Raw genomic sequence first — 13,494 nt, 5'->3', positions numbered from 1 at the left:
TAAAGAAAATAAAAATAAAAGTATGTGAAAACCTCACTCGAATGTAAATCGTACTTTTTCTCAGTTTTTGCCTCATAAAGATGTAACGCATTGGTCCGTGCGCCAAAGCGCATGAAATGCATCTATGGGGTAATTTCATTCTCACTAAAAGAACAAAACAGGGTTGTATCAGCAGATTTACTCAAACCTGCTGATTAAAAATAATCAACAGGTTTGATTATTTTTAAGGTGATTAAGGTGTGTACGCAATCACACGTATATAAGTAGCTGCACAAAGGTGAGCTGCGTAATTGTGGAGCGCTTTGGCTCTGATGGAGAACATCGCCAATGGAAGGATTCAGAGGGAGCGTTTGTTCAGAGATCATATTGATCTGCTGGGAAATGTTGATGATGGTTTATGAGCGTTTAGATTGCTCAGATTGATCATCCAGGAGATCTGAGCAAAACTTAAAGAGTCATGTGGTACCGGTCCAGCTGCAGTCATCCTTTAGTCGAGTTGCCCGCTTTGTGAATGCGCCTCATGGACATAGAGCATTCTACTATTTAGAATAAACGTCCACATTCCCCACTCAAAGTACTCTTTGACACGCTGTCTGTCTTTAAATCGCGGCTGAACGCGCTACTGTTCAAACAGGCATTTGCAGGATCTCTTTATTTTTTTAATTTGGATTTTTATTTTCTCTTTAAAATGTATTTTTATTTTTGTGAGGCGACGTTATGTGTCCTCAAAGCACCTTTTAAATAAAATATATAATTATTATTATTATAAACACGTATACTGCTTCGAACAAAGACGTTGCCATGGTTATTGCTTCATGTGGTGGCAGACTTCCAGGTATTTATAGTAATTTACATATGTATTTATGGATGGCGACAGGGCAGACCAGCAGCTGCGCTCTATTTCCGGCAAATTAGGATTCATTAAGAAAAGGTGCGCAGCCACGTACGTGCGCACGGCTTTATGCATTTTTTTGTGCGCCGCACTTTTCAAAATTTTTCTGTACGCCAAGTTCTAGTGTGAAAACTGCACACTCTTTTATGCATGAGGCCCCTGAAGTTTTAATGAGTAAAATGGTCCAAATATGTTTTCAATCAAATACTCAATTTTAAGCATTTAGGTTTTTCTTTTAAGTCACAGTTCCCTTTAAACTAGATAATTCCCATGCTTTATTGTATATTTCATAATCTTGTTTAGATGCATCTCTCAGAAAAATAAAGGTAATAAAGACAACAGACTGTATCTTTGGCATTTCCCTACTGCAGTTTCTTGATGCTTCTTCGCAGATAATATAATTTAAAGGTCAGGCTCTGCTGAATAAGATGAGGCATGTAAACAGTAAGACGTGCAGGGTGGACATTATGAGTGATCATAATGAACAAGATGAGGTTTAAAACGGTGTGAGGAGCTGCGTCACTACCTCACTTCCTCCCTGTCAGACGCAGACAGTTGGGGTTGCAGGGGGAAGAGGAGGCGTCGGGGAGCCGCTGTCGAGGGGAGTGTGTCCCAGCAGCAGCTCCTTGTCTCGGTGCAGCCAAGGCCCTGTGATGTTCTGCCTGTGGGAGTGGTAGAGCCGCAGGAAGGCCAGGATGGACTGAACCAGCCACAGGGCCGTCACAAACCATAGAGACGCCTGAAGATGCAAACAAAGAATTACAGTCACGACTACAGGCCAAAAACAGCTCTGAAAGTTTGGATTCAAGTACTCAGCTTAAAATATTATATTGTGTGTACTAAGTAGAGTTGTTTTGGTATTTCAACCATAGGAATCTATGTGATACACCAGGGGCCTGCAAGCTGAGGCTCTGAAGCCACTAGTGGCTCTTTGACCATTTCACAATGGCTCATAATAACTTTGGCTAAAATTGAAAAAGAACCACCTAATATTTTTAAATGTAGAGAAGATAACAACAAACACAGATTTTTAATAGTTTTTCAGTTTATTCCTGTAGTATTTGAATAGAATTTCCACAAAGAAAGACACTAAAACTGCTACTAACAAGTTTTTAGATTTAATTTTCTTGTGTTAAACCATGTATTACTATTCTTCAAAATCACTGCCTCTTGTTGGTTTATCACGTAAAAATGCTATAAAATTCATTAAGGTGGGGTGTTACAACTTCACAAAAGCTAAAAATAGTCTGTTGGGTGTAAATAGTTTTGCAAGGGACTGTGTGAACATTTCAGTTTTGAATCCATGAACTATCAGTTTGTTTCAGAGAGCTCCAGCTGTTTAATCTGGCAATACTTAGAAAAAGCAGGTCAAAGCCTTGATTCTCCCGACCAAACAGATTTTAATCTATTTATACTTGAGATCATATGATTCTATGCCCAGGATCAATGTCTCCTTTCCCACTGAATAAATGAAACATCTAGATTTTTGTCTTCAATGATGACATTACAGATACTTGCCCCGTTTTCTCATAATTTTCGATCATGTGTCGCATTTATTGCATGTCAACAGAGTAATGAAAGATTCAATCATGTTCGGGATCTTTGGTGTGTTTCAGTTTGAGCACCCACCTGAGCCAGACTGAGATCTGTGTAGAAAGTAGACGTGTCAACATCCAGGTAAAGAGGGACAGACTGGGACTCTGCACAACTGAACACAAACAAGCATGAAAGACAAGAGAAGTTATTACCAATGCTCATAATTGTGAACACAGACCATTAAAAGTTATTTTATCTATCTATTGTAACATTTATTACTGAGACAGCTTTATCATTTGATGTTACCTGTAGGGACGTGTGTTGTCATCGGTGACTGTGTCGCACCAAGAGCTGAATCCCAGAGACAAAATGACGCTGGCCCCCGCAGACAGGAAGAGCACACAGACGCTCAGCAAGACCGTGAGGAAGGATGAGAACAGGGTGCTGGGAGGAGACACACACATGGGAAAACATCAACTTAAACACTGTTTATTACATAAAAAGATAACATTTATTATTTATGAGACAGACCAGTATTGGGTTAGTTTGAGCCTGTATTTACCTTTGCAATACTCTATTTTCCATGTTTAGACTACTTTTTACATTGGAAATTAAATATATAAAGCCTGCAACAAATTATATTGTTTAACAGTAAAAAAAATCTGCAATTATTTAAACTTGTAAATAGTTTATTAATACACAATTTAAGGTAGAAATCATTATTTAAAATGTAAATTTATATATAAAAATCTCACATAATCATGTGTGTTTACTTCATAGTTCCTGTGCTATGAAGCACAGGAACTATGCACAGGAACCACTGTAAAATAATTAGATAAACAGAGAAATATATATATATGTATATGTATTTAGTGAATTGTAGCACTGTTATTTTATAATCTCCATTTAATAAGTAATGTAAATAGCAGAAGACATTTTTGTACAATTTTGTACTAGGCTAAAAACAACAGAACAAGCTTAAAGCTGCATTGAAAAAGATGAACAATGTGAGTTTCTAGCACTAATCACGAGGTTAAAATCAATATTCCCTGATTAATTTAGGTGAAAATCCTAAATAAGTCACTTCACATTCCTGTCACATTTTATAAACACTTGATTATTATCAGAAAAAATAAAGAAATATACAATATTAGTTTAGACATTTAAAATTAGATTTAATTTATTTTTCTAATTAATGAAAAACATCTGTGCATTAATTATTAGTACAAATACATATGTTTTGCTTTTTCATCACATAACTGCATATTGTTATAATATACCAATTAGAGGCATAATGTACGTATGTTTATTTTGGACTGAAAATAAACATACGTACAATTTGTGCGTCTAACTTAAACCCTGCTGTAATAATAACAAACTCCATGTTTGTGCGTGTCCGTGGACTCACTCGTCATGCCGTCCGTGCAGATAGAAGAGGCACCTCCAGCCCTGCGCAGCCCCGTAAAGCGTCGTAAAAATACCCACAAATGTGGCGAGCTGGCAGGCTTCCAGAGGGCCCCACCGCTGCACCACCAGGTGAGACATCTCCCCGGGCTGTTCCGTAAACTCGGCCCGGTCTTCCTTCCTCCAGTAGCCGGTGGAGAAGAGGGCGCAGCGGCCTTTGAAAGCCGAGCCGTTAAGAGCCATCGGGACGACCACCAGCAGTCCCGCCGCGACCGAGAGGGCGTGAGCGGCGCAGTGGATTAGCAGCAGCCGGCGGTCGAGCTCCATGCCGGAGGTAGAAAAAACAAGTCGAAAGAAAATGGGCGTTTTTAGCGGGATAAAAGGGAAAAGTCTTTTGTCAGCACATCCCGCAAGTATAGCGCTTTCTGGAGAGGGTGGGTATTTATAGAAGTGGGGCGGGGCAGAGGCTACGCACGGCCTGCACGTATCGTCAAAGAGGAGGAGGAACTACAGAGGGATCACTCTGATGCATATTCTAGAGCCCTGATTAAAAACACAGTACCAGAACATTCGATGATATAGCATATTACAGCAGAGAATAATAATAATAATAATAATAATAATAATAATAATAAAGCATTCTGTGTATTCTATTGGGTACAAATATGATCAACTGACAATTTCTTCAGCAATTAAAAATATCGAGTGAGATTTTTATATGGGATCTGTCATATAGATCTACATTGACTACAATGGCCACACAGCTATAATTTATCTTTTTTTTTTTGACTTTGTATATTATTACTTCTGTTGATGTCGCAATTCACTTATGAATTGTAATATTCATATGTGGCTGGATAAATTAAAGAAATACAGGAATCAATGCATATCTGAACAAGAACCAAATCTGAGGCACATTTTTGAAGCAACATATAATGAAATGTAAAATCCACATTTTTTGCTTCCAATTATAAGTCAGTAAAAAAATACATGTACAAAAAATTATATCTAAAAATTAATTATTTTTTTTTTTTATTTAAGGGAAAAAAACTGTATGTCGATGTATCATTCATCCGTTATCTTACACGCCTATCTCTAGTGGGGTCAAAAGGTGCTGGTGCCTATCTCCAGCAGTCAACAGGTGAGAAGCGGGGTATACCCTGGACAGGATGTCAGTCCATTGCAGGACAAACAATTATGCACGCACATGCCCACAGAGAGAGACCAATCAACCTGACAGTCTTGTTTTTGGAATGTGGGAGGAAGCCGGAGTATCCATGCACCCTCCATGCAGAGTTTGCATGTTTCAGGATTCAAACCCAGGACCTTCTTTCTGCAAGGCAACACTTTAGTGTACAGTAGTCACTCTGAGGCCCCAATATTTATCAGTTATTTCTAATATGTGTAATTGCAGAAATATTTGATAAAATTCTTTTGTTTTCATTTATAACCAAATGTGTTGGCGAAGTGATACATCTTCATACACAAACAATCTTCAGAGGTAAAACGTCTTCTACGACTAAGCTTCCTACGTCATGTAGGATATCTGCAGATGACCTACTTCAGTGGAGAAATGTGTGTCAAATCTCTGCAGGCAGATATTACATGTGTTGTGTCGAAGAAAAAAGGCTAAAATTAATTAAGAAATGGGCTTTTCTTTGAATCATCAACAAGCCAATAAAAAACGATGTTAAAGAGAGCAGCCCCAAAGATGCATTTAAAGCTTGTTTTTGAAAAGTAGCTGGCAGGTCCAGGTGGACTTCCAGAGCGAAGAATAAATGTGGAATGCAGCTGGTTGAAATACCTCTTTGCAACTCATACAGTTAGCAAAAGCTTTAATGAAACTTTAGGAAGAACCAGGATGGATGGAACCCATTACAAGGCCACACAGAACAACCAACTATGTGGACACAAACTTACAATTATAAGTCAATAATTGTAAGTATTATTAAATGCTCTGAGGGGGATCAGAGCATTTAATAGTGATTATCTTAGAATATGGGAAGACGTCAGAGTACCAAAAGAGAACCGACACATGCACCTGAAGACTTCATGTATTAGAACCCTGGGCTGAAATTCAATCCAGGACCTTCTTGCTGTAAGGCAGAGCTATAATCTGCACAGACCAAATTCAACTAAACAGAAATGGCTAATGAATGCATATTTAATATAGGAAGCATGCATTATCTTGAGCAATATGTTGTCCAGGTTTACATTTAAATCCAAATGATTTTCAGAAACTGTTTTAAATGATCTGAGAGAACAAACAGAAAACCGTTTACTCAAATAGCAAATTTAGACAACCTCGCAATTCTTTACTTTCCCAATGTTAGGTTTCCTATTTAATGCTCACTGTATTTGAACTTTTGGCCAGATCAGGCATTGTACAGGAAATTTTTGGGTAGAATGTTTACTGCTCAGTAATTCTCTCAACATATGTGGTGCTACTTAAATTTGATTGCACTTTTGCAATTGAAGGGAACTGTTTGTGCTATAAAATGGCATCATGCACATGGAATAGGCAGAAGACCTACTCTGAATGAATGCAAATTGGACAGTTCAGAGACCAGTGATAATGGAGTGGTGGACACCAATTGTCTGATGACAGAAATGGTTTACCTAAAACAAGAAAGCGTTGTGTTGAATATAACGAGGCCTTATTGTTAATGCTCGACCTCAACCAATGTTATAGTTATCTTAGATGGTTTTGGGCAAATTGTTCATATTACTAACATTTGCCAAAATCAGGGATTGAACCAGGGACCTTCAGATGTTCAGTCTGACGCTCTCCCAGCTGAGCAATTTCGGCCATGTCTTCTGTGCCAAACCGCACACCAATCGATTTTGGGTCTTGCCAATGGGGCACAAGTTGAAAATAGTGATAATGGAGTAATGAAAGCTAGTTGTCTGATGACAGGAAAGATTTTGCTAAAACAAGAAAGCGTTGTGTTGAATATAACGAGGCCTTATTGGTAATGCTCGACCTCAACCAATATTATAGTTATCTTAGATGGTTTTGGGCAAATTGCTCACTTTAAGAACTCTTGCCGAAACCCGGGATTGAACAAGGGACCTTCAGATCTTCAGTATGACACTCTCCCAGCTGAGCTATTTCGGGCAGGTGTTCTGTGCCAAACCGCATAGGGATTTTGGGGCTTGCCAATGGGGCATTAGCCAAGATTAGTGATAATGGAGTGATGAAAGCTAGTTGTCTGATGACAGAAATAGTTTACCTAAAACAAGAAATCGTTGTGTTGAATGTAACGAGGCCTCATTGTTAATGCTTGACCTCAACCAATATCATAGTTATCTTAGATGGTTTTGGGCAAATTGTTCACATTAAGAACTCTTGCCAAAACCCGGGATTGAACCAGGGACCTTCAGATCTTCAGTCTGACGCTCTCCCAGCTGAGCTATTTCGGCCATGTCTTCTGTGCCAAACCGCACACCAATCGATTTTGGGGCATGCCAATGGGGCATAAGTTGAAAATAGTGAGAATGGAGTGATGAAAGGTAGTTGTCTGATGACAGGAAAGATTTTGCTAAAACAGGAAAGCGTTGTGTTGAATATAACGAGGTCTTATTGGTAATGCTCGACCTCAACCAATATCATAGTTATCTTAGATGGTTTTGGGCAAATTGTTCACATTAAAAACTCTTGCCGAAACCCGGGATTGAACCAAGGACCTTCAGATCTTCAGTCTGACGCTCTCCCAGCTGAGCTATTTCGGCCATGTCTTCTGTGCCAAACCGCACACCAATCGATTTTGGGGCTTGCCAATGGGGCATTAGACAAGATTAGTGATAATGGAGCGATGAAAGCTAGTTGTCTGATGACAGAAATAGTTTACCTAAAACAAGAAAGCGTTGCGTATAACGAGGCCTTATTGGTATTGCTCGACCTCAACCAATATCATAGTTATCTTAGATGGTTTTGGGCAAATTGTTCACATTAAGAACTCTTGCCGAAACCCGGGATTGAACCAGGGACCTTCAGATCTTCAGTCTGACGCTCTCCCAGCTGAGCTATTTCGGCCATGTCTTCTGTGCCAAACCGCACACCAATCGATTTTGGGGCTTGCCAATGGGGCATAAGTTGAAAATAGTGATAATGGGGTGATGAAAGCTAGTTGTCTGATGACAGAAATTGTTTACCTAAAACAAGAAAGCGTTGCGTTGAATATAACGAGGCCTCATTGTTAATACTTGACCTCAACCACTATCATAGTTACCTTAGATGGTTTTGGGCAAATTGTTCACATTAATAACTCTTGCCGAAACCCGGGATTGAACCAGGGACCTTCAGATCTTCAGTCTGACGCTCTCCCAGCTGAGCTATTTCGGCCATGTCTTCTGTGCCAAACCGCATGGCTATATCGGCCAAGGTTTACCCAATCGATTTTGGGGCTTGCCAATGGGGCATAAGTAGAAAATAGTGATAATGGAGTGATGAAAGCTAGTTGTGTTATAACAGAAATGGTTTACCTAAAACAAGAAAGCGTTGCGTTGAATATAACGAGGCCTTATTGGTAATGCTCGACCTCAACCAATATTATAGTTATCTTAGATGGTTTTAGGCAAACTGTTCACATTAAGAACTCTTGCCGAAACCCAGGATTGAACCAGGGACCTTCAGATCTTCAGTCTGACGCTCTCCCAGGTGAGCTATTTCGGCCATGTCTTCTGTGCCAAACCGCACACCAATCGATTTTGGGGCTTGCCGATGGGGCATAAGTAGAAAATAGTGATAATGGAGTGACGAAAGCTAGTTGTCTGATGACAGAAATAGTTTACCTAAAACAAGAAATCGTAGTGTTGAATGTAAGGATGCCTCATTGTTAATGCTTGACCTCAACCAATATCATAGTTATCTTAGATGGTTTTGGGCAAATTGTTCACATTAAGAACTCTTGCCAGAACCCGGGATTGAACCAGGGACCTTCAGATCTTCAGTCTGACGCTCTCCCAGCTGAGCTATTTCGGCCATGTCTTCTGTGCCAAACCGCACACCAATCGATTTTGGGGCTTGCCAATGGGGCATTAGACAAGATTAGTGATAATGGAGTGATGAAAGCTAGTTGTCTGATGACAGAAATAGTTTACCTAAAACAAGAAAGCGTTGCGTATAACGAGGCCTTATTGGTAATGCTCGACCTCAACCAATATCATAGTTATCTTAGATGGTTTTGGGCAAATTGTTCACATTAAGAACTCTTGCCAAAACCCGGGATTGAACCAGGGACCTTCAGATCTTCAGTCTGACGCTCTCCCAGCTGAGCTATTTCGGCCATGTCTTCTGTGCCAAACCGCACACCAATCGATTTTGGGGCTTGCCAATGGGGCATTAGACAAGATTAGTGATAATGGAGTGATGAAAGCTAGTTGTCTGATGACAGAAATAGTTTACCTAAAACAAGAAAGCGTTGCGTATAACGAGGCCTTATTGGTATTGCTCGACCTCAACCAATATCATAGTTATCTTAGATGGTTTTGGGCAAATTGTTCACATTAAGAACTCTTGCCGCAACCTGGGATTGAACCAGGGACCTTCAGATCTTCAGTCTGACGCTCTCCCAGGTGAGCTATTTCGGCCATGTCTTCTGTACCAAATCGCAGACCAATTGATTTTGGGGCTTGCCAATGGGGCATTAGAAAAGGTTAGTGATAATGGAGTGATGAAAGCTAGTTGTCTGATGACAGAAATAGTTTACCTAAAACAAGAAACGTTGCGTATAACGAGGCCTTATTGGTAATGCTCGACCTCAACCAATATCATAGTTATCTTAGATGGTTTTGGGCAAATTGTTCACATTAAGAACTCTTGCCGCAACCTGGGATTGAACCAGGGACCTTCAGATCTTCAGTCTGACGCTCTCCCAGGTGAGCTATTTCGGCCATGTCTTCTGTACCAAATCGCAGACCAATTGATTTTGGGGCTTGCCAATGGGGCATTAGAAAAGGTTAGTGATAATGGAGTGATGAAAGCTAGTTGTCTGATGACAGAAATAGTTTACCTAAAACAAGAAACGTTGCGTATAACGAGGCCTTATTGGTAATGCTCGACCTCAACCAATATCATAGTTATCTTAGATGGTTTTGGGCAAATTGTTCACATTAAGAACTCTTGCCGAAACCCAGGATTGAACCAGGGACCTTCAGATCTTCAGTCTGACGCTCTCCCAGCTGAGCTATTTCGGCCAGGTCTTCTGTGCCAAAACCGCACACCAATCGATTTTGGGGCTTGCCAATGGGGCATAAGTAGAAAATAGTGATAATGGAGTGATGAAAGCTAGTTGTCTGATAACAGAAATGGTTTACCTAAAACAAGAAAGCGTTGAATATAACGAGGCCTTATTGGTAATGCTCGACCTCAACCAATATTATAGTTATCTTAGATGGTTTTAGGCAAATTGTTCACATTAAGAACTCTTGCCGAAACCCAGGGTTGAACCAGGGACCTTCAGATCTTCAGTCTGACGCTCTCCCAGCTGAGCTATTTCGGTCATGTCTTCTGTGCCAAACCGCATAGGGATTTTGGGGCTTGCCAATGGGTCATTAGCCAAGATTAGTGATAATGGAGCGATGAAAGTGAGTTGTCTGATGACAGGAATGATTTTGCTAAAATAGGAAAGAGTTGTGTTGAATATAACGAGGCCTTATTGGTAATGCTCAACCTCAACCAATATCATAGTTATCTTAGATGGTTTTGGGCAAATTGTTCACATTAAAAACTCTTGCCAAAATCCTGGGATTGAACCAGGGACCTTCAGATCTTCAGTCTGACGCTTTCCCAGCTGAGCTATTTCGGCCATGTCTTCTGTGCCAAACCGCACACCAATCGATTTTGGGGCTTGCCAATGGGGCATAAGTTGAAAATAGTGATAATGGGGTGATGAAAGCTAGTTGTCTGATGACAGAAATTGTTTACCTAAAACAAGAAAGCGTTGCGTTGAATATAACGAGGCCTCATTGTTAATGCTTGACCTCAACCACTATCATAGTTACCTTAGATGGTTTTGGGCAAATTGTTCACATTAATAACTCTTGCCGAAACCCGGGATTGAACCAGGGACCTTCAGATCTTCAGTCTGACGCTCTCCCAGCTGAGCTATTTCGGCCATGTCTTCTGTGCCAAACCGCATGGCTATATCGGCCAAGGTTTACCCAATCGATTTTGGGGCTTGCCAATGGGGCATAAGTAGAAAATAGTGATAATGGAGTGATGAAAGCTAGTTGTCTGATGACAGAAATGGTTTACCTAAAACAAGAAAGCGTTGCGTATAACGAGGCCTCATTGTTAATGCTTGACCTCAACCAATATCATAGTCATCTTAGATGGTTTTGGGCAAATTGTTCACATTAAAAACTCTTGCCGAAACCCGGGATTGAACCAGGGACCTTCAGATCTTCAGTCTGACGCTCTCCCAGCTGAGCTATTTCGGCCATGTCTTCTGTGCCAAACCGCAAACCAATCGATTTTGGGGCTTGCCAATGGGGCATTAGACAAGATTAGTGATAATGGAGTGATGAAAGCTAGTTGTCTGATGACAGAAATAGTTTACCTAAAACAAGAAAGCGTTGCGTATAACGAGGCCTTATTGGTATTGCTCGACCTCAAACAATATCATAGTTATCTTAGATGGTTTTGGGCAAATTGTTCACATTAAGAACTCTTGCCGAAACCCAGGATTGAACCAGGGACCTTCAGATCTTCAGTCTGACGCTCTCCCAGCTGAGCTATTTCGGTCATGTCTTCTGTGCCAAACCGCATAGGGATTTTGGGGCTTGCCAATGGGTCATTAGCCAAGATTAGTGATAATGGAGCGATGAAAGTGAGTTGTCTGATGACAGGAATGATTTTGCTAAAATAGGAAAGAGTTGTGTTGAATATAACGAGGCCTTATTGGTAATGCTCAACCTCAACCAATATCATAGTTATCTTAGATGGTTTTGGGCAAATTGTTCACATTAAAAACTCTTGCCGAAAACCGGGATTGAACCAGGGACCTTCAGATCTTCAGTCTGACGCTTTCCCAGCTGAGCTATTTCGGCCATGTCTTCTGTGCCAAACCGCACACCAATCGATTTTGGGGCTTGCCAATGGGGCATAAGTTGAAAATAGTGATAATGGGGTGATGAAAGCTAGTTGTCTGATGACAGAAATTGTTTACCTAAAACAAGAAAGCGTTGCGTTGAATATAACGAGGCCTCATTGTTAATGCTTGACCTCAACCACTATCATAGTTACCTTAGATGGTTTTGGGCAAATTGTTCACATTAATAACTCTTGCCGAAACCCGGGATTGAACCAGGGACCTTCAGATCTTCAGTCTGACGCTCTCCCAGCTGAGCTATTTCGGCCATGTCTTCTGTGCCAAACCGCATGGCTATATCGGCCAAGGTTTACCCAATCGATTTTGGGGCTTGCCAATGGGGCATAAGTAGAAAATAGTGATAATGGAGTGATGAAAGCTAGTTGTCTGATGACAGAAATGGTTTACCTAAAACAAGAAAGCGTTGCGTATAACGAGGCCTCATTGTTAATGCTTGACCTCAACCAATATCATAGTCATCTTAGATGGTTTTGGGCAAATTGTTCACATTAAAAACTCTTGCCGAAACCCGGGATTGAACCAGGGACCTTCAGATCTTCAGTCTGACACTCTCCCAGCTGAGCTATTTCGGCCATGTCTTCTGTGCCAAACCGCAAACCAATCGATTTTGGGGCTTGCCAATGGGGCATTAGACAAGATTAGTGATAATGGAGTGATGAAAGCTAGTTGTCTGATGACAGAAATAGTTTACCTAAAACAAGAAATCGTTGCGTATAACGAGGCCTTATTGGTATTGCTCGACCTCAACCAATATCATAGTTATCTTAGATGGTTTTGGGCAAATTGTTCACATTAAGAACTCTTGCCGAAACCCGGGATTGAACCAGGGACCTTCAGATCTTCAGTCTGACGCTCTCCCAGCTGAGCTATTTCGGTCATGTCTTCTGTGCCAAACCGCATAGGGATTTTGGGGCTTGCCAATGGGTCATTAGCCAAGATTAGTGATAATGGAGCGATGAAAGTGAGTTGTCTGATGACAGGAATGATTTTGCTAAAATAGGAAAGAGTTGTGTTGAATATAACGAGGCCTTATTGGTAATGCTCAACCTCAACCAATATCATAGTTATCTTAGATGGTTTTGGGCAAATTGTTCACATTAAAAACTCTTGCCGAAAACCGGGATTGAACCAGGGACCTTCAGATCTTCAGTCTGACGCTTTCCCAGCTGAGCTATTTCGGCCATGTCTTCTGTGCCAAACCGCACACCAATCGATTTTGGGGCTTGCCAATGGGGCATAAGTTGAAAATAGTGATAATGGGGTGATGAAAGCTAGTTGTCTGATGACAGAAATTGTTTACCTAAAACAAGAAAGCGTTGCGTTGAATATAACGAGGCCTCATTGTTAATGCTTGACCTCAACCACTATCATAGTTACCTTAGATGGTTTTGGGCAAATTGTTCACATTAATAACTCTTGCCGAAACCCGGGATTGAACCAGGGACCTTCAGATCTTCAGTCTGACGCTCTCCCAGCTGAGCTATTTCGGCCATGTCTTCTGTGCCAAACCGCATGGCTATATCGGCCAAGGTTTACCCAATCGATTTT

The 13,494-nt window shown here is 40.7% G+C and overlaps 1 protein-coding gene and 13 non-coding genes across 14 annotated transcripts; all 14 read right to left on the bottom strand.

Annotated features, from left to right (window-relative positions):
• Positions 1-562: 562 nt before the first annotated feature.
• Positions 563-4,274, bottom strand: LOC114139410 (transmembrane protein 179). Its single transcript, XM_028009343.1, has 4 exons — positions 3,837-4,274; positions 2,735-2,872; positions 2,522-2,600; positions 563-1,631 (listed from the first exon to the last, which is right to left on the bottom strand). Exons 1-4 carry the CDS (start codon positions 4,157-4,159, stop codon positions 1,434-1,436), a joined length of 738 nt encoding a protein of 245 aa, XP_027865144.1. The 5' UTR covers positions 4,160-4,274; the 3' UTR covers positions 563-1,433.
• A 2,908-nt stretch (positions 4,275-7,182) lies between these two features.
• On the bottom strand, positions 7,183-7,255 carry trnaf-gaa (transfer RNA phenylalanine (anticodon GAA)). Its single transcript has one exon. It is a non-coding gene; the product is annotated as a tRNA-Phe (tRNA).
• A 236-nt stretch (positions 7,256-7,491) lies between these two features.
• On the bottom strand, positions 7,492-7,564 carry trnaf-gaa (transfer RNA phenylalanine (anticodon GAA)). Its single transcript has one exon. It is a non-coding gene; the product is annotated as a tRNA-Phe (tRNA).
• A 231-nt stretch (positions 7,565-7,795) lies between these two features.
• Positions 7,796-7,868, bottom strand: trnaf-gaa (transfer RNA phenylalanine (anticodon GAA)). Its single transcript has one exon. It is a non-coding gene; the product is annotated as a tRNA-Phe (tRNA).
• A 236-nt stretch (positions 7,869-8,104) lies between these two features.
• Positions 8,105-8,177, bottom strand: trnaf-gaa (transfer RNA phenylalanine (anticodon GAA)). The gene has a single exon. It is a non-coding gene; the product is annotated as a tRNA-Phe (tRNA).
• A 566-nt stretch (positions 8,178-8,743) lies between these two features.
• trnaf-gaa (transfer RNA phenylalanine (anticodon GAA)) lies at positions 8,744-8,816 on the bottom strand. The gene has a single exon. It is a non-coding gene; the product is annotated as a tRNA-Phe (tRNA).
• Positions 8,817-9,047: 231 nt separating this feature from the next.
• On the bottom strand, positions 9,048-9,120 carry trnaf-gaa (transfer RNA phenylalanine (anticodon GAA)). The gene has a single exon. It is a non-coding gene; the product is annotated as a tRNA-Phe (tRNA).
• Positions 9,121-9,957: 837 nt separating this feature from the next.
• On the bottom strand, positions 9,958-10,030 carry trnaf-gaa (transfer RNA phenylalanine (anticodon GAA)). Its single transcript has one exon. It is a non-coding gene; the product is annotated as a tRNA-Phe (tRNA).
• Positions 10,031-10,877: 847 nt separating this feature from the next.
• Positions 10,878-10,950, bottom strand: trnaf-gaa (transfer RNA phenylalanine (anticodon GAA)). Its single transcript has one exon. It is a non-coding gene; the product is annotated as a tRNA-Phe (tRNA).
• Positions 10,951-11,202: 252 nt separating this feature from the next.
• Positions 11,203-11,275, bottom strand: trnaf-gaa (transfer RNA phenylalanine (anticodon GAA)). The gene has a single exon. It is a non-coding gene; the product is annotated as a tRNA-Phe (tRNA).
• Positions 11,276-12,120: 845 nt separating this feature from the next.
• On the bottom strand, positions 12,121-12,193 carry trnaf-gaa (transfer RNA phenylalanine (anticodon GAA)). The gene has a single exon. It is a non-coding gene; the product is annotated as a tRNA-Phe (tRNA).
• Positions 12,194-12,445: 252 nt separating this feature from the next.
• trnaf-gaa (transfer RNA phenylalanine (anticodon GAA)) lies at positions 12,446-12,518 on the bottom strand. Its single transcript has one exon. It is a non-coding gene; the product is annotated as a tRNA-Phe (tRNA).
• A 231-nt stretch (positions 12,519-12,749) lies between these two features.
• Positions 12,750-12,822, bottom strand: trnaf-gaa (transfer RNA phenylalanine (anticodon GAA)). Its single transcript has one exon. It is a non-coding gene; the product is annotated as a tRNA-Phe (tRNA).
• A 541-nt stretch (positions 12,823-13,363) lies between these two features.
• Positions 13,364-13,436, bottom strand: trnaf-gaa (transfer RNA phenylalanine (anticodon GAA)). The gene has a single exon. It is a non-coding gene; the product is annotated as a tRNA-Phe (tRNA).
• Positions 13,437-13,494: the final 58 nt, after the last annotated feature.

The sequence above is a fragment of the Xiphophorus couchianus genome, chromosome 23 (assembly GCF_001444195.1).
Source record: "Xiphophorus couchianus chromosome 23, X_couchianus-1.0, whole genome shotgun sequence".
Classification (NCBI taxonomy): Eukaryota; Metazoa; Chordata; class Actinopteri; order Cyprinodontiformes; family Poeciliidae; genus Xiphophorus; species Xiphophorus couchianus.
Note: the sequence above shows the minus strand (reverse complement) of the source record. Positions and strands in the feature narration are given on the sequence as shown.

What these genes read in the sequence shown, in the direction of transcription:
- LOC114139410 (XM_028009343.1), bottom strand. Translation starts at nt 4,159, where the DNA reads ATGGAGCTCGACCGCCGGCTGCTGCTAATCCACTGCGCCGCTCACGCC. An exon ending in CTGCACGGACGGCATGACGA is followed by an intron (nt 2,873 to 3,836) that starts GTGAGTCCACGG and finishes GTCTCCTCCCAG; the next exon opens with CACCCTGTTCTCATCCTTCC. An exon ending in GACAACACACGTCCCTACAG is followed by an intron (nt 2,601 to 2,734) that starts GTAACATCAAAT and finishes GTTTGTGTTCAG; the next exon opens with TTGTGCAGAGTCCCAGTCTG.